Raw genomic sequence first — 19,494 nt, 5'->3', positions numbered from 1 at the left:
TGCCATTAGAATGTCAACGAGTGTTGATGTTGATGTGCTCCCATATCATTGCAGGTGAAAGAGGCCTTGGAGGCGGCTGCTGAGATAGGCTTTCCAGTGATGGTGCGTGCTGCATATGCCCTGGGAGGCCTGGGGTCTGGACTAGCAGAAGACCGTCACAAACTGAAAGATATTGCCACAAAGGTAAGAAACGATATGAGCTCAATCTTGCAAGGAGAACTCAGACAAATCTTTGTATAATACAAGAATAAAGGAATACCAAACAAATCTTTGACCCAAAACTTTTCCCTTCTTCAGATAAAAAGAACCCACTAGAAAATTACCGTCCAGGGATGTTATCATTATTGTTATTGGGTGGGACAACTACACTCTCTTCGCAGCCAGGGACTGAATTGCTAAGAGCTTACAATTGGCGGGGCTAAATCTCAAGGGTTTGTAAAAAAATGGCAGCCTTTCAGCAGTTGATATCCTCTTCTGATGTTTCTGTGTTGCTCCTATTTCTGCCAGGCTTTTGCCATGTCCAATCAGATCCTGATTGAGAAGTCGCTGCTGGGGTGGAAGGAGGTGGAGTATGAGGTGGTGCGAGACTCGGCCGACAACTGCGTCACCGTCTGCAACATGGAGAACTTCGACCCTCTAGGGGTTCACACTGGTGAGAGGAATACAGTCGAATTTGTCAAAACAAAGGAAACTTGTTGTCATGTAATGATTAAGCCGGCGTCACAATTCATGCGAGCATCAGCCAAATTTGTAGATCGCCCGAAGCTCGCCGAAGCTCAAAATTGCCCGAGCGTCGACTGTATTTTCCAATGTCCCCCTTAAGATGGTACCATCTCTTGGACATGGACAAAGTCAGAATCGACTAACCTGGTGAAAGGCCAATATTTGGATCAACTTTGATTTCTAAAAATCGCCCGAAGCCCACGTAATCAACAGGATGTCGGCCGTACTTGGGCCGAAAATGCACATTTGAAGCTCGCCAACACGTCGGCCGAGCTGAATTTCTTATTTGTGACGGCGGCTTTAGCGATCCCATTTCTGAAAACAGCAGGCACTGTAAAGGCCTTTAGATTGATTTGATTTTGTGGTTGGGACAAAATCGAGTGTTCGGATGAGTTTTAAGTTCTCGATTGAAACAAAGGGTAGGCAAGCAGAAGACAGAACAAGCATTTTCGCAGTGGTTTTAAGTTGGCGTTGAAGAAGTCAGTGCAAAAACCATGAACATAAAACCACTGCGAAAATTTCAACATTAATTTACAGTAGATAACAAATATACTTTTAGTAAAATTAATCTATGGCTATGAGGTGATGAAGAATCAATCCTATCATCTTTTACAGGTGACTCTATTGTGGTCGCTCCGAGTCAGACTCTGTCGAACTACGAATACCACATGCTGCGAGAGACCGCCATCAAAGTTGTCCGCCATCTTGGTATCGTGGGCGAGTGTAACATCCAGTATGCCCTGCACCCACAGTCACTGGAGTACTGCATCATCGAAGTCAACGCCCGTCTGTCACGCAGCTCTGCACTGGCCTCCAAAGCTACAGGGTAAGGAGACTGTAGTACTGCTTCATTCTGCTAGGTGGTGTTTCTGTATAGGAGACTGTATTAATACAAGTACTGCTTCATTCTGCTAGGTGGTGTTTCTGTATAGTAGACTTTAGTAGTACTGCTTCATTCTGCTAGGTGGTGTTTCTGTATAGTAGACTGTAATACTGTTTCATTCTGTTTTTGTATTGCATTTGGGTAAAGATAAAGAAGTAATGGTAACCACCTGTTGGTTTTGACTGTAATACTACTTCGTTCTGCTATGTGGTGTTTCTGTATGGCCTTAAGGTAAAGAAAGAAGAATTAGTAACCACATGTTGGTTTTAACTGTAGCACTGCTTCATTCTGCTAGGTGGTGTTTCTGTATGGCCTTCAGGTTAAAATAAAGAATTAATGGTAACCAACTACCTGTTTGTTTTGTTTTGGTGCCTATAGATACCCCCTGGCCTTCATCGCAGCCAAGTTGGCTGTGGGCCGGCAGCTCCCGGAAATCAAGAACGCCACGACGCAGTCCACGACGGCGTGCTTTGAGCCCAGCCTGGATTACATCGTCACCAAGATCCCGCGCTGGGATCTGGACAGATTCCAGCTCACCTCCAAACAGATCGGGAGCTCCATGAAGAGTGTGGGAGAGGTCGGTTGAACAACTATTTTTCCACCGTGTTATTGTATAAAGATGATTCAAACTCTACAACTGTGTGTGCTGTATAAAAGATTTACTTCCAGACATTTTGAGTTTCAATCACAGTGTTATTGATTTCATCAAGGATGAACTAATATCATTGGCTGTCTTATTGGGAACTGAGCGAATACAGCATCTTTTCTAAAGATGTGATGTTAGTGTGTACGTTTAACTTGAGGTTGTCCACTACTATTGGCCTTCTTATTGGCTGTTGTGTTTGACCACATTTTATCAAAGCTCACCAAGACTGTTTAATGTGATATTAGCATATCAAAATACTTTGCCTTTGAGATTTGAAATCTAATGCTCAAATTCGTCCTAAAAAAAGTTATTTGATGCATATTTGTGTCTGTAGTTCTTAAATCTGCATATAGATATTAAAGGTACAGTACTGTAACACTAATGACTACTCTACCATAGATAACATGAATGTTGTATGATCACCCAGGTCATGGCGATTGGGCGTACGTTTGAGGAGAGTTTGCAGAAGGCGCTGCGGATGATCCACCCGTCTATCGAGGGCTTCGTGTCGCAGCAGCCCATGGGGAAGGCATACCCACTGGACCACGACATGAAGGAGGCCCTGCGCGTTCCCTCCAGCACCCGCATACATTCCATTTGTAAGGTAAGGGCACATTATGTCATACCTGGGCTGAGATAATGTTTGAAGCGGGTGTTCCAGACTGGTCTTTTTTTTTTTTTTTTTTTCTATGCTTAACACCATGCCTTAGCTTAGCAGCTGACCCGTATCTACATAGTAGGGCGCTGGCGAGGGACACTAAGGTGGCGATTAATACAAGTTTTAAATTTGCATTTGTCCTTAAGAGTCACAATGTCCTGTGGCAGAGAGTTCCAGAGTTTAACGGTGGCTGGGAGGAAGGTTCTTCTGTGTGACGTTGTGGACGACTTGGCGGGTTCCAGAGCGTTGCAGTGTTGTGATCTTGACAAGCGGGTTTCACGTCGATGTACGTACGGTCCCGGGAGTAGGCTGATGAGTGGTGAGGGAGCGTTGTTGTTGTACATGCGATGCAGGAGAGTGAGGGCCCCCATGTTTCTACGTTGTCCCAGGGGCTGAATCTGGTTTCTGTCCAACTCATCTTGTGGGAGATTTATAAGTCTTATGGCTCTTCTTTGAATTGCATCAAGCAGGTCTAGTGATGTGGGGCAAGCTCCCATCCAAACTGTAGAGGCATATTCCATGCAGGATCGTACCATACTTTTGTAGATGGTGGCTCTCTGTTGTGGAGTCAAGTAAGGGGCGGCTCTTCTCAGAAGTCCCAGGCGTTTTCCTGCATCCGTCGCCATCTTCTTTATGTGGTGTGTCCAGGACAGTTCCTTTCGGATCGTTAACCCTAACAGTTCAGCTTCATCTACCTCAGCAAGAGTAGTATCCATGAAGTTGAGCTCGGGATGGTTGCCTTCAGCGTCTTTTAAATTGCTGACTGTCAGGCCTTTGCACTTAGATGCGCCGAAGAGGACGTTCCAGCAATCTGCCCAGTTCTGAATTTTTGGCAAATCTGTGTTCAGCGACAGAGCTGCTCTGGCTCTTTCTCGCCTCTCTATGATTCTCATGATCGATGAGTCGTCGGCGTACAGCATTGCTGTGTTTGTTAACTGTTCTGTCAGGTCATCAATGTAAATGATGAAGAGTGAGGGACCAAGGATTGAGCCTTGGGGGACTCCCGCGTTTATGAGTCTGGCGGTAGAAGTTTTCCCGCTGATTGTTGCTTTTAGTTCTCTGTCTGCAAGGTAGTTCTCAAACCATTTGAGCACGTGACCGTCCACGCCAATGGCTTTCATTTTTGCAATTAACCCCCTGTGCCATACGCGGTCAAAAGCTCGACTTATATCGAGGCATATCAGTCTGCTTTCCTGTCTTTTGTCCTTGGCATCATGTAAATGTTGAGTGACGAAAGTCAGTGCGTCTGCAGTGGAATGACCAGCCCTGAAACCAAATTGTTTGTCGCTTATGAGACTGTTCTTGTCGATGTGCTTCCACAGTGCTTTGTTTATGATCGCTTCCATCACTTTGCTTATTATGCAGAGAAGAGAGATTGGTCTGTAGTTGTTTGGGTCATGTTTGCTGTTCTTTTTGTGCACGGGGATTACGTGGGCAACTTTCCACTGCTTTGGCATGTGATGTTTGTTCAGTAAGAGCTGAAATAGCTTGGCTAGGGGTCTGGACAGCTCCAGCGCAGCATGTTTCAGGACTCTGGCAGGTATTGAGTCTGGACCCGTGGCCTTACTGATGTGGAGCTTTGTTAAAACTTTTCGCACTTGTTTCGGCCAAAATACTATCTTCTTCAGTCTAGATGCAGTTTTACTCTCTACCTGTGGGACGTCTTTGTCATTCTCGTCTTGAGGGATGGTGGATTTCTCTGCGAAGATGTTTGCAAAGCATTCTGCTTTTTCCTCGGGGTGAATGTATGATTGATTTTCGGAGCTCAGGAGTGGGATGTCACATTTGCCTCCTTGACCCATCAGTCTCTTAGCAGTCCACCACCAGCTTTTACTTCCCTTTTTGAGGCCCGTGGTCATTTTCTCTTTGACTCTCTTTTTGTGGTTGTTAATGGCTTTCCTGGTAACATAGGTATAGCTGTTTCTCGCCTTGTTGTATATTGACCGAGATGCTGGGGTTTTCTTTGCTTTGTACTGACGCCAAGTTTTATGTTTCTTCTGCAGGGCCCTTTCGCATAATTCGTTGTACCATTCCGGTTTTCCTGTAAAGATTCGTAATGTCTTTTGCGGAATGTGGTGTTCCATAGCCTGCTGTATTGTTTTTGTAACGTTCGTGCACGACAGCTCTGGGTTGTCTGGGTCCAGCATGGTGTCCCACTTGGCTTGTGCAAGTTCATTCAAGCGTCCCAATCAGCTTTCTGGTAAATCCAGATTTTCCTTGGAGTGGTTTTCTCCTGAACCGGAGAGCATGATATTGAAGTGCTTAGCAGGTAGTGGTCTGACTTGCCTATTTCGGGATCAATTTGAACCTGAGTGCAGAGGCTGGGTGCATCACTCATAATGAGGTCAAGTCTATTTCCTTTACGGTGGGTGGCCCCATTGACCAGCTGTGACAGGCCGTGAGTGGTACAGAGAGTCAGCGTGTGTCTACCAGGGGTCTTTATTTCACGGTATTGCACAGGCTTCCACCAAATGAAACGAACACTCTTCACGTGTGCAGCTGTCGAAAATTCCATTGCTGAAGTCGGACATTACAATTGACGTTGTTACAATTTTTGGTTCGAGGATACAAAATTTTTTGAACTTCAGAAAGTTGAAAAGTGTAATGACTACAACTTATTGTTAAACAGAAAGTCTGTATAGAAACGTCTTTCAGATTTGCTACCAGACAAAACAAAACTTTAATTTCTATAAAAACTGTATCTGCAATGCATTTACTTTAGCTGCAAGCAAACACAGCTTATAGATCTTTTGTTCAAAGGAAAATTTTTATGGTCCAACATTGTCCAATAGTTATTTCTTTGTCTTTGTCATCTTTCGTCCTACGCAGGCCCTTTATGATGGTTACACAGTAGACCAGATCCATGACTTGACGGCTATCGACCGTTGGTTCCTCCACAAGTTGGACAGCATTGTGAACATGGACAGAAGCCTGAGGTCCTTCACTAGGTGAGTAGTGCTTCTTGAAATCAAGTCAGGGGAAGAAAGTCTACTTTGCACTTTAGCTGTTATGTTGTAGTCCGGAAGATGGAAGATTTTGTTAAGCCTGTGTCACACAGTTAATGAGCTTTTGCCGTATTTGTTGTCGCAGAATCTGAAAATTGCTATAGAGGGTCACTCCAATTTTTCGCCCAAAAATCTACTCCATCTCATAGAACAGACTTGTTGCCTTTGAAACATGGACTAATCCATAAGAATTTTGTGATGATCGAAGGAACGCCGGGCGTATTACTGCCGGAAATGTAATTCAGACCTCGCAGACTTTTCACCGATCAAATTTCCTCAGCTGTGTGACAGGCTTAACTCTTAAAGTTAAATCGTTAAGCCTGCCTGCCTACGTGCTCAGGCCAGGAGCTGGCCCCTTGCTTTCCAGGAGGATCCTCCATGTAGTCCTGTCCCTTGCCCTAGCCTCTGCTTCCAGACTGTTTAAGCCCGTGTCCTTCAAAATTTGGTCTTTCCATCTCTTCGGTGGTCTTCCCCGGGGTCTGGGGGTGGCGAACTCATGGCTGTAGGCTTTGTACACTAATCGTTAAGAGAACAACTGAATCAATATATGGATACGTCAATGAACGTTAGACATCCAGGCAAAAAGATACGCCATCAGATGCCGTCTGAAACGTCTGACTATTTCCAAATATTATCCAGTTGCTTGAGTAACTGCTATTTGGCAATTGATGAATAAATGCTATTTATTTTCCTTCCAGAGAGAGTGTTCCTTCAGAAAATCTTGAGCTTGCCAAGAAGGCAGGCTTCTCAGACAAGCAGATCGGTAAGGCCCTGAACCTGACCGAGGCGGACAGCCGCCAGCTCAGACTGGAGAGGAGCATCAAGCCGTGGGTCAAACAGATCGACACCATGGCAGCCGAGTACCCAGCCAAGACTAACTACCTGTACTCTACATACAACGGCATGGTGAGACTTGTTTGTTTTGCATGACCGGTAAACTGCCTTTAGGCATGACACTCCCTGGACCCCTACACTTTTCAATAAGTAGGGCGGGTTCTTTTACATGCTTGACGTGTGGGTCAATAGAATCGACACTATGGCAGCCAAGTACCCAGCCAAGACCAACTACATGTACCTGTACTCTAATTACAACGGCATTGTGAGACTTGTTTGTTTTGCAAGACCAGTAAACTACCTTTAGACATGACACTCCCAGGACCCCTACACTTTTCGATAAGTATTGCGGGTTATGTTTACATGCTCGAGGTGTGGGTCAAACAGAATACCCAGCCAAGACTGTTGCTGTACTCTACCTACAACGGCATGGTGGTGCTTGTTTGTTTGTTTGTTTTTCAAATAAAAGGTAAACCGCCTTTAGGCGTAACACGCCAGGTTTGTACAGTGTGTACTAGGTACAAGCTACATGTAAGACCGGACTGTAAGTTGTGATCCACTCACACTGGGATGAACCCCTACTCTTTTCAATAAGTGTGGTCGTTTCTTGACTGTGCTCAAGCATGGAACCTTCGGCATTACCTCCCAACTGAGAGGACGTTCCTTAGAAGCTGAGGCTAGGTATTCGTTTTCACCTAAGTCGAGTGAGGAAAATGGTGTTAAGTGCCTTTGCCAAGGGCACAACATTGGGGCCTGCTAGGGATTCTAGCCCAGAACCTTCAGATCCTAAGGAAACAACCTTACCACAAGACTACCTTGCCACCTTTTTGAATAAGTGTGTCTGTACAACTAGTGAATTTATAAATCCACTACGACCATGATGGTGAAACACTGCAATCTAAGTCAGTGGCTCATTTCATTCATTCATCCCATATCATTGTGTTAATCATATTATTCCTTCCCCATTGCAGGAGCATGATCTGACCTTTAACGACCACGGGACCATGGTGCTCGGCTGTGGGCCGTACCACATAGGTGGGTCACTGTGACTTGTAGTTACTGGAACTTGTAGATCACAGAAGAAAATTTTGCTGCCGAGGTAAAATGAGGTTTTTGCCCATGTTCTTATTTCACCATAATTATAACAATTCTGTAGTCATAAAAGGAAAACATATTTCAGTGCCATGAATTCATGATAGGATGACCACCGTGAAAACACTAAAATAAAACCACAGCAAAAGTATTACACAGTGTATAGAGTAAGCACATAAAGTTGAAATGTTACATATGATACATTTGTGTGTAAAGTGTATTTGAGTTTGACCCTGTGCCTCCCATTTTGTTTGTGTAGGAAGCAGTGTCGAGTTTGACTGGTGCGCTGTCTCAGCTATCAGGACGCTACGTGAACTCGGACACAAAACTGTACGTCACTGTCAATGTTGCATTGTCCTTCTATGTTTGACTTTTCTTGAAGCCAGTTGTCCACTACTGTTGCTTTTGTTGGTGTGAAAAAGGCAGAGAAAAAAATGTTATGTTTCCGGCAACTCGACCAATCCTAGCAAAAACCTGCCTACCCTTGCCTATTTTTGGTTGACTGTTAACCAGGGACATAGAATTTCCGATACGACCTCAGAATTCCTGTATTTTGCACTCTGTTAACACATTAAAGCTTTGAACAGTTGATGTTAGAATGTGTAATAAACATTGTACTTCTTCAGTTTGTTAATATGCTTGTCCTTGTACAATATATATCTGTATAATTACAATATGATGTTGAAAATAACAGTGTCCTGATGCATTTCATTGTTATATTGTTAAGGCCTAAGAGTGGTCTCTAATATTGGGCCATTCCATTTCTATGTGCCTAGGTCGTAGTGAACCACAACCCAGAGACTGTCAGCACAGACTTTGACGAGTGTGATCGTCTGTACTTTGAAGAACTTTCTCTGGAGAGAGTCCTGGATATCTACGAACAAGAGGCAAGTTATACCGTATTCCTACAAAATTAATGTGTCTTTCTGTAGACTTCATCAATGTTTCCATATCATAAAATAGACTCACGTAGACATTTGCGTCTAACTTGAAGTAGTAGTAGTAGTATCCATTAGAATTTTCTGTAGTAATAGTAACCATTAGAATTTTCTGTAGTAGTATAAGTAGTATCCATTAGAACTTTCTGTAGTAGTAGTTGTAGCAGCAGTATTCATTAGAATTTTCCGTAGTCGTAGTAGACTGTAGTAGTATCCATTAGAACTTTCTGTAGTAGTAGTAGTTGTAGCAGCAGTATCCATTAGAATTTTCTGTAGTAGTAGTAGTAGTAGTAGTAATAGTAATAGTACTGTAGTAGTATCCATTAGAACTTTCCATAGTAGTAGTAATAGTAGTATCCATTTGAATTTTCTGTATGTATTCCTAGCCAACTAAAAGTGTATTGAAATCTGTGGTTGATGATGAAATAGTCACTTCTTTGTCGATGTCCTTTTCTCAACAGACGTGTCGTGGAGCCATCATCTCCGTTGGTGGACAAATCCCCAACAACCTCGCCATGCCGCTGTACAATAACAACGTCAACATCCTGGGTACCAACCCTGTCATGATTGACAATGCTGAGGACAGGTAGGTCACATGATCATCACATGATCTGTGCTTTTGTAAGGTTATTTGTCACATGATTGTCACATGATCACCACATGATCTGTGCTGTCATGAAGAGATTATCACATGATCATCACATGGTCTGTGCTTTTGTAAGGTTATTTGTCATATATGACTGTCACATGATCATCACATGATCTGTGCTACCATTAAGAGATTGTCACATGATGTGTGCTGCTGCAAAGTGATTGGTCACATGATCATCACATGATCTGTAAAAATGTGGAAATTTAGGTCACATGATGCACACATGACTGTCACATTATCAGGTTTATGTGAAGACTTAGAATCCATGAAATATTTTGAGAACAAGTGACTATTGGGTTGGGTATAATCATTTTATGGTAGTGTGTAATTGCTTGAAGAACTTGATGATTATGATAGATTTCACACAAATCAGAAATTGCTCTCCTGACCCCCAGGTCTACTTACTCAGCCATCCTGGATGAGATCGGAATTGAGCAGGCACCATGGAGATCATTGTCTTCTCTGGTCAGTAACACATATTCACCAGAAACAAAAGTTGTGAAAAGTAACATTTAGAGGATACTGAAAGTACAAGTTACTTCATTTCTGTTGACTATCACACTTAGATATGGTCTTCTTAAACATCTTGGTCACTGTGTCTATCCTGTTGTTGTGTATTCAGGACGAAGCTTTAGAGTTTGCTGCCAGTGTGGGATACCCCTGTCTACTGCGCCCATCCTACGTCCTGAGGTAGGTCTTCAAATATATATTACATGTATGGCAAATTTCACCATCTTACAATGTTTTTCTGTCTTTGTTGCCCTTTGCAATAAGTGGTTTCAAAGTTTCAAATGTGCATTTATAAGGTCAAAAATGAATCCCCTTAATTACATGTCCAGATATATTTTGTTGTATGTCTCATGGGCCTTGAATTCAATTTTGCCATTATAATACCGTGTATTACGCACAATGCACCACACTGCACATGACCAGTTGGAATATGCTTATTGCATCTATGAGACATGTAAAATGAAGGGTGAAAATTGTAAGAATACTTAAAAGTTTGCTAAAAAAAGTTCTCAGAAAAATAATATGGAAAAAAAATGGTGTTGACCTTCCAGAAAAAGTTGGCATATTTTGAAAGATGTTATTTCTCTGACTTGTGTGTTTGTGACTTGTTCCAGTGGCTCTGCTATGAATGTTGCATATGGACCAGAGGAGCTGACCAAATTCCTGGAAGAGGCCTCCAGAGTGTCAAATGTAATCTTCAAGTATTTTATTTAATCAAATGACATAACATTAACAAGGTATAATCTTATGAATAGCACAACAGTTACTACATTTTATGGATTGTTTTAAAGACCTACCTAGAATTATGTGAAACCATATTGTAGTTATTTGTTTGTCAAAGTAAAGATCATTTGATCTGATTACAATGTAAAAACTGATGTGTATAATTTCTAGGTTATCTAAACTAAAAAGTAACAACGGAAAGAAAACATTTGTGTACAAAGCTGTGAGGCTTTGGATTGAACTGCCTACTGACAGAAAGGCTTTGGATACTGATGTCAGACAGTTTAGGGATAGAGTCACCAAGATTGTGAAAGCTAAATCATTTTAGATTTTTTGATGCAGTGATTTGTATGTATTATCGACCTTTGAATTGTGTAATATTTATGTGTGTATGGATGTTTGAACCCTAGAATATTAACCCCCTTAGGGGCTAAAGGGTATCACAAGAAACTAAACTATATCATCTCTGCACAATGTTGCCATGGCTTCAGGAGCACCCGGTGGTCATCACCAAGTTCATCGAGGGAGCCCGCGAGATCGAGATGGATGCTGTAGCGAAGGATGGTGTGGTAAGGGGTCGATTTTTGGATCAGAAACACTTCCCTTGGTTTCAGTTCTCTCTCAGATGTATTGTTAAGTAGGAGAGTTTGAACAGTTGACCAATCTTATTGCACTAAATACTTGAGTCAAAATACAGTATAGTTTAACAACCCAACCAGCAACCACTGGAAAAATTTCCTATTACCATAAACATGTACCAATGTGCAGAAGGAGTCTCAAATAGATTGAGCACAAGATTGGTTAAAACTTAAACATAATACTGAGTTGACTAAAACTAATTTTTAAAAATATTTCAAGCTGCGGCTTTCCAAGTTTTAACCCTTTGGTGTTGACCCGTGCCAGGTTGTTGCCCACGCTGTCTCGGAGCACGTTGAGAACGCAGGCGTGCACTCCGGGGACGCCACACTCATCCTCCCCACTCAGACCATCAGTCAGGAGGCTCTCAACAAGGTAAGGCTTCTAGACACTGTATTTCTTTCAATAAAGGACTCTTTTTTGGGGGGGGGGGGGAACATTTTTAAACCCTTAAGCTGCCAGTCCCGGTTTAAACAGGGATACAGAAACATGCCTTGTGTGCTGGGTGGGCCCAGTTATAACCGGGATAGGGTATTCCCCAGAAGGAAACAGCTTTGTGTGCATGTAGCGCGCGAAGCCGGGAAGTTAGGGGAGTTAGGGCTGCCGGGTGTTTCGCGGGTTTCGTGAGGGAGGTCAGGGGTCAAACATTTTTTATTTTTACTTGGCTAAAAAACCTGGCAGCTTAAGGGTTACCTCAAGTAAGCGCTTCAGGTCAAAGCCCAAGTCCAGGTGTGCACTTTAAGCAGTGAAAATGAAAGTGCAAAGATATAAGCTTACACTTTAAATGTGGCTAAGTCACCCTGTCCTTAGACTACCGCTGTATTGGGAAAATTCTTACCTGATTAAGCATGTTGTAACAGTTTGGAATCCCTTGGTGTTGTTTGGAATGTCAGTACATATGAAATAAAGAAAATATGGAAATGAATCCAACAAAGATGTCTTCGTGATGTTTTGTTTAGGTGCGGGAGGCAACTCGAGGGATCGCCAAGAAGTTTGCAATCTCTGGGCCCTTCAACACTCAGTTCCTGGCCAAGGGAGACAAAGTCATGGTAAGGAAGGGAGGACAGGATATCACAAACATACGATAGAATGAACTGTCCATCCTCTGTTTTCTTCCAATGCCTAGTGTGTAGTTTCATTTCAGTTACTGCTGTCAAGTCCATATTGCTTAAAAAAGATACATTCTATATAATGTATGTAATGTATGCAATGAGTACATTCTATGTAATGTACTCATTTGTATGCACCTATCTATTTGTATGTATGCATGTATAGATGTAGTAGACCTTACGAAAGTCGCTGTACTTTTGTTGTGTCAATAAAGATTGTTGTTGTTGTTGTATAATGTTTTGCATGTACTTCAGATATGATGAAGGTTAGACATCCAGGTGAAAGATATGCAAGGTAACAGTTACTTAAGCAACTACATAGATTTAGGAAACAGACATTTCAGAGAGCGTCCACTACCTTTCGTCAGTGACTAATCCCTTACCTTTCGTCGTCAAAGTCACTGACAAAAGGTAGTAGGTGTTACCTACATGTAAATGTCCGACTGTTTTCAAAATCTATCCAGTTGCTCGAGTAACTGTTACCTTGTGCATGTACTTCAAACTCTTTGTTACTGTTTTCATGACGACAGGTTATCGAGACGAACCTGCGAGCTTCCCGCTCCTTCCCGTTTGTCTCCAAGACGATCGGAACAGACCTGATTGACGTGGCGACCAAAGTCATGATCAACCATCCGCTGGACCTCCCCTCCCTCCCCACCCTGGAGACTCCACATATTCCCGAGGGATATGTGGGCATCAAGGTATGGTGATTTGTTTGTTTTGACTAACAGGTAAATCCATCTGTCTGTCTGGGACCTTTAGGTTTAACACACCAGTTTTGTACTGTAAGTACAAGCTGCATAAGACCAGACTGTAAGGTTTGATCCACTCACACCGGGAAGAACCCCTACTCTTAACAATAAGTGTGGTTGGATCTGTAACATGCTCGAGGTGTGGCTCTCCACAAACACGGGGCCTCCAGTTTTACATCCCATTCGAGAGGAAATCCCTAACTGAAGCTAGCTACTCATATTCACCTGAGTCAAGTGAAAAAATAGATGTAAAGTGCCTTTCCCAAGGGCACAACGTTGGGGCCTGCCAAGAATTCAAACTCAGAATTTTTTCTTGTCTGAAAATGAAGCAGCACAAATGATAGCAAAACCCTGAATCTGAACAATCTGAAGATTTAAAAAATTTAGAAATACCTGAATGTCTTTAATATAAGAAAGAAAATGCTCTCCGCAGAACAGAAATTTGATGTTTGGTATGAATTCTTGTTTGTCTTTAATATGCTGTCTTTAAGTGCTTGAGGTAGAAATTGAATGTTGAAGTTCCTTTCATGTTCTCCTATGAAATGTTTTATTGTGAGTTTTGTAGGCACCAGTGTTTTCTTGAGTGCTTGAAGTAGCATAGAATGTTGAAGTTTCTTCTACCTACCTAGTATAAGATGTTTTATCGTGTGTTCTGTAGGCACAAATATTTTCCTGAGTGCGGAAATAAGTTTCATAGAATGTTCAAGTTGCTTCTATGTTTACAATTAAGATGTTTTCATTGATGTATAAGATGACATTTGAATGGAAGCGTAATGACTGATCAAAAATGTTTTATTGTGTTCTGTAGGCGCCAATGTTTTCCTGGCCACGACTGCGGGACGCGGACCCCGTGCTGCGGTGTGAGATGGCCTCGACCGGCGAGGTGGCGTGTTTCGGACCAAATGTACACTCAGCCTTCCTCAAGGCTCTTCTCTCCACCGGCTTCAAGATTCCCAAGAGAAGCGTCCTCATCGGCATTCAGGTAACTATGGAAAAACAAATTCCTAAATTCTCACTTGTTGGGCTTGACTTTTTTTTCTGAGACAGTGGAAGACAAAATGATTCCAATTTTTTTGTAATGTGTGGGTGTTGTGATGTTAAGAGTAGTTTTCTTTTTGTAGATGTAAACGCTTTGAAATTCGGACAGAATTTGGTTGCCTCTTTAAACAGCTCCTTTCGTGATTATAGAAGGAACAGTTTGAAATAAAATGTGTTTCATCTTCCTCAATGTTTGGCGCGCAGTATTTACAAGTTCTTTTCCGCACAGGTAACTTAGTGATACATGTATATGATACAATGATGGAGGTACATCATACCATACATGTATCATGAAGTACAGTTTCAAAATTTTGTTTGCTAACATCTGTTTTTTCCCATCTCTCTGCCAGAAATCCTTCCAGCCAAAGTTCCTTCCCACTGCATTCAAGTTGAAGAGTCTAGGCTACAAGGTAAACTAGCTACCCACATGTACATAATTGTATTTAATATGTACATTAGAATATTGTTATGGCTCGTTGTGCTGTCCATTGTAGTGTCTTGTCTTTGTCAGCAGGTCTAGCCCTTTGTAATAGCCACAGGCTAGTTGGGCAGCCCTGGCTGTGTGTCCCGAACAGCCAAACCAATAAATAGAAATAAATACATCAAAACTATTGTATATAAATGATCTAAGATAGCGTCTAGACTCTATATGTCTAGACAAAGACAATACAATGGAATTAGAGTAAAGTAGAGTTGATTCCGCCAGTTAGGAACTCCGGTTCCAGTTAAGGCCACTCTTCAATTCAGCTCACTGTCATCTCTGGTTTCTGGTCCAAAGCTCTGTAGTCGCACATTACACTATACTTGGTGTTGCTTCATATGACAGTCCAGTCTCTCCTTAAAAGTGTTCATACTGGGTGCCATTACTACAGACTCTGGCAAGTTAGAGAATGACATCATTTTTTCTGACTAAAGCCATTTTTTCTCCCCCACAGCTGTACGCCACGGAGGCCACTGCTGCGTACCTGAACGCACACAAGATGGACGCCTCGCCTGTTGCCTGGCCGATGCAGGAGGAAACCAGCTCGATCCTGTCTGCTACCAAGTCAGTTCTCACTTCATGTCTTACTTAGACACACACAGTTTTTGTCATTAACTGCCAAATTTTTAGGTAGTCTTAAAGATTTGCTATTTCACCTTTTGGCACTTCTTGTAAGGCCTAGGGAAAAAATGCTGTGTTTCTGATTTCAGTCCTGAAAAACATTAGGGCCAATGGGTAGGGATTGTCTTTTTTTCTGTTTCTTTTTTTGATTTTGAGACAAGATTTTTTTTCCTAGGCCTAAGCTCTTACTGTAAAAGTTTTCTCAGCATACAGTTGCAGTAAGTAAGAACAAGAAGTTTGTTTGCATTTTCACCTGAGTGAAGTTAGGCAATTCATGTAAAGTGCCTTTCCCAAGGGCACAATGTGAACTGGGTATGTTAGGATTCGAAACCAGGACCTATGGGTTCTGGGCCAAACACCCTGCCATTACCCTTCCGCGACGCTGGTTAATGATGGGTCCAAATCTTCTTTTCTCAGGCTGATCCAAGATGGTGAGATTGACCTGTGTATCAACCTGCCCACCAACAACACCAAGTACGTCAAGGACAACTATCTTATCCGCCGGGCCGCGGTCGACTCCGGGGTTCCCCTCATCACCAACTTTGAGGTCAGTACCAAGAAACAGAAAACAAACATACACCGCTATCTCTCACCTTAGCCACATTCAGTTTAAAGGTGCCCTAAGCAATTTCAGGGGGTAAAACTTGAAATATTCTGGGGAAAACAGTTCTGTTCGGTGAAGTTGAAATTGACATTTACTTCCCCATATTAGCACATCTGCATCATTATTTCAGACTTTGGGCGTTTAAAGATAGCACAGAAGCAAGCCACAAAAGGAGTATTCTATTTATTGGGTCCCCCCAAAAATCAGCCCAGAATCCAGCCGTAACCGTTTTCTGTCGACAATTTTCGGTTATTTCCGGCCGCGTGACGTCACAATGCCCAAGCACATTGAGCTATGACCACGTGATTATTTCTTCGGAAGCGTTCGGGACTTATCGGTCAGAATCGTGCATGTTCGGAAGATTTGAAATGATGGCTGGCCTCCAAGTGCTCAGATTTTCAATGAGTTCCTACCACACAACGACATTGCATTTTTGCTCCATGATGGTCGATATGCGATGGGATAGTGGTATCTAAACTTAATATTGATAGAAATCAGAAAAAGATTGAATTTGAATATGTGACTTTCAGTGCCCTGATATTGCTTAGGGCACCTTTAAACCAATCATGTCAATTAGTTCAATGCTTGAAGTGGCCCTACATTGAGCAGAATCGTTTTGAAAAAAGATACCAGGGGAAGTCAAAAAGTAATGCAAGTGGTTTTATAACAAGCTCATTTTTTTCATTTAATGAGTTGAAATTTGGCACAAAGGTAAAGGCATATCTTCTTGAGAATGAAATCAACTCCATAGAAATCTGAACAACAAATTGAGATATTTCAGTCTAACATTTAGTACATGTAGTCACATGTAATGAACAAGAGAAATTATAACAGAAGTAAAGATTCTTTGATACAGAAGAAAACAGACTCTTTCATTTTGTGTGTAAAAATTTACTGTACATTCAAGAGCGAATTAAAGGGATCAACAATTAATGATTCAACTTCCCATGTGCACATACTTTCATACCAACTGTAATCGCTTTGTTGTTGTCATTGCTAGGTTACCAAGATGTTTGCGGAAGCCTTGGATCAGATGTACGGAAAACTTGACGCAACCAGCCTCTTCCACTACCAGAAGCACGCAAAAAAGATGGTCTAGAGCTGGAAAATCAACTGCAGATATTATAACATACCTCAAACTCCAAAATTTACATAGAGATCAAGATTATTGCTTGTTGTTTCCTCTGCTTTTTTTAAGGACAGATTATTCTTTTTATGTACCTTCCAATGTTGACAAATTTCTAGGGCTCTACGGGTGATTACTTGGATACTAGTCTCACGATTTAGAAAAAAAAGTTAAGACTCCAAAATATTTGATTCCACTTCAATCTCTACAACTGGGTAAGATTCGGAGATTATTTCCGGACGTTTTGAGTGACATCCATCACTCTTCTTCAGCATCACTAGAACAAGACTCCAAAATGCTTGTGAATTGCGTAAGTTCCATATTACCATACTGTAAAGACATTTGAAAACACTTGAAATCTACCTGCAAAACTAACTGAAGTATAGTCATACTGCTAAACAATTGTTGTCACAAATTTTGATCAAAGATGTGCAAATATTCAAAATGATTCCTTTTTCTGTCTGCTATCAGCAAAATGACTACAGTCCCTTTATACATGTTGCGTCTGTTTATGGAAAAAAAACAGATTAATATTCACATCAGTCCTCTAAATGGTTAGATTTTATCTTTTTGTGAACATTGGATTTGTAGGCCTTGTTGGAATATGCCAAAGACCCTAGCTTTAACCTAACCCAACAAGATGAGAGGAATATTAATTGAATCAGCATGGCCAAGGATTTATAAGATCTTTTATCAAAGGACAAAGCCATATTGTTTCTATGCTTGCGCCCTCCTCTTTACAAATTTTCCATATTTTTCCTTAATACAATCTGGCAAAAGTGTTCTGAAAATGAAAGAACCATAGAAAAATCCTCTTCAGGTTTTGAGTGAAACTTGAATGTGCAAACCATATTCTTTTTGTGAAATTTTGGAGTTAGAAGAAAACTGTACTTAAAAGTCTTGATTTATTTAAAAACAAATGGACCAATGTAAGACCTTTGCATCATGTATCATGTTAAGATCAACCTTCTTAAAATCAAGACTGACATAAGTAACACAAGACTAACAGTAACAAAGGTCAAGATCATTGCAATGTGTCAACAACATAACGGGTTGGAGAGCGAAGAAAGTAAAGAAGGAAAAAAAGTACATTCATCCTTACAATTGAAATTCTCTTACTAATGATTCCAAATGTATGTTGTGAACACTGTATTTTACAGTTGTGGCATGCTGCTCCTGTTGTCAACATCTGTACTGTCGTTCAAGTGAAATTGTTCTTGTGAAACTATTTACACCTGAAGTGTCGTTATATACATTGTCTAGAATAAGCTCAATATCGTCATGCGCAGTCAGATCTTATAACTGCTGTCTAGCACAAAGAGATATATAGAAATGGTGCGATAACATGGTAGTTAAGTAGGAAATGTGGAGATATGTATGAGAAGTAATTGTATGGTTAGGGTGAGAAGAAGATTATGGTGATAAGATGACTCGCTGCAAGGGTCATCCTAAAACTTGAAGCCAAAGGTGCCATAAATGCTGGGAAATCAAACATGACTGTTGACTGCCTGTTGCAACTTGGTGCATGCATGGAGATATTACCTCTGTAACAAAGTAGTAACCTGGAATTCGGTCTATATCGTTGTTTAATAGGCCGGGTGTCATAGGCCAGGCCCTCTACAAAGCAAAAGGCGCCACAGAGATATCTTTGGAACCCAATAGTTGTTTGGCGCAGTATTTTATGGGACACAATGAAAGAGAATATAGACTGGATTTTAGGTTAACAAAGTTGCTACAATCTATGGAGTATAGAGTTGGGGTCCGTGGAGAAGAGCAGATTTGCCTCTGTAAGAAAGTTGTTGCTGTCCATGGAGTATAGAGTGGGGTTTGTCGAAAATAGCACAATTGGCCAATAACAAAGCTGATGCTGTGGAGTATAGCAGCATAGACAGTGCAAATGAAAGTCATAGTATAGCAGGTTTCGAAAAGACATAGTAGTAACAACTCCCCATGTGTGAACCAAGTTGCAGAAGCAATCAAAGAACAGAATAATACAAACATCGAATACAATATTAAAAGCTGCAATACATGAACGGAAGATAAAGAATGGACGTTACGAAATCAATACAAACATGATATAGCTAAGATATATATAAAAAGTGATGTAGTTTTGTGATTTGTAGTAAATCTTACTGTCAAGCCTTGTACATGTCTACAGGTTGGTGGTAGTAGTCATAGTGCAGTACATGTTATAGTTGACAGAGGGCCTCGTGACTCAATGCATATCTCAGTTGACTAAACCCCACTTGAACTTTCTTGTCAGCTCATACCTTTAATGTGTTTGCTTGCAATTGTAGGTGTAATTTCATAGATAACCTTTTGATAATATATTTGTGCATGTTCGCTCATGAAATGTATGCACTGTATTTTCTCTAATGTTATAGTTGTCTAATGTGGTAAAAGTATGCTCTTATTGTCTTCACTAACCTTATGACTACTAGTAAATAAGGGAATGTTCACTGA

At 41.4% G+C, this 19,494-nt stretch overlaps 1 protein-coding gene across 4 annotated transcripts in view; it reads left to right on the top strand.

Moving 5' to 3' along the window:
- Nucleotides 1–18,518, top strand: part of LOC136449235 (carbamoyl-phosphate synthase [ammonia], mitochondrial-like) — a 36,287-nt gene extending 17,769 nt beyond the window's left edge. For all 4 annotated transcript variants that reach the window (XM_066449141.1, XM_066449142.1, XM_066449144.1 and 1 more), the window contains exons 15-37: nt 55–183; nt 508–652; nt 1,339–1,549; nt 1,985–2,183; nt 2,680–2,856; nt 5,740–5,858; nt 6,614–6,821; nt 7,721–7,784; nt 8,101–8,171; nt 8,618–8,728; nt 9,241–9,365; nt 9,827–9,896; nt 10,054–10,121; nt 10,556–10,631; nt 11,156–11,233; nt 11,568–11,675; nt 12,260–12,349; nt 12,940–13,110; nt 13,970–14,143; nt 14,550–14,609; nt 15,135–15,244; nt 15,719–15,848; nt 16,906–18,518. In XM_066449141.1, the coding sequence (XP_066305238.1) occupies nt 55–183; nt 508–652; nt 1,339–1,549; nt 1,985–2,183; nt 2,680–2,856; nt 5,740–5,858; nt 6,614–6,821; nt 7,721–7,784; nt 8,101–8,171; nt 8,618–8,728; nt 9,241–9,365; nt 9,827–9,896; nt 10,054–10,121; nt 10,556–10,631; nt 11,156–11,233; nt 11,568–11,675; nt 12,260–12,349; nt 12,940–13,110; nt 13,970–14,143; nt 14,550–14,609; nt 15,135–15,244; nt 15,719–15,848; nt 16,906–17,004 (2,793 nt within the window). In that variant the 3' untranslated portion in view covers nt 17,005–18,518. The remainder of the gene's footprint in view (nt 1–54; nt 184–507; nt 653–1,338; nt 1,550–1,984; nt 2,184–2,679; nt 2,857–5,739; nt 5,859–6,613; nt 6,822–7,720; nt 7,785–8,100; nt 8,172–8,617; nt 8,729–9,240; nt 9,366–9,826; nt 9,897–10,053; nt 10,122–10,555; nt 10,632–11,155; nt 11,234–11,567; nt 11,676–12,259; nt 12,350–12,939; nt 13,111–13,969; nt 14,144–14,549; nt 14,610–15,134; nt 15,245–15,718; nt 15,849–16,905) is intronic.
- Nucleotides 18,519–19,494: the final 976 nt, after the last annotated feature.

Source organism: Branchiostoma lanceolatum, chromosome 15 (genome assembly GCF_035083965.1).
Source record: "Branchiostoma lanceolatum isolate klBraLanc5 chromosome 15, klBraLanc5.hap2, whole genome shotgun sequence".
NCBI classification, from domain to species: domain Eukaryota; kingdom Metazoa; phylum Chordata; class Leptocardii; order Amphioxiformes; family Branchiostomatidae; genus Branchiostoma; species Branchiostoma lanceolatum.
This window is presented reverse-complemented; position numbering and strand designations above follow the sequence as displayed.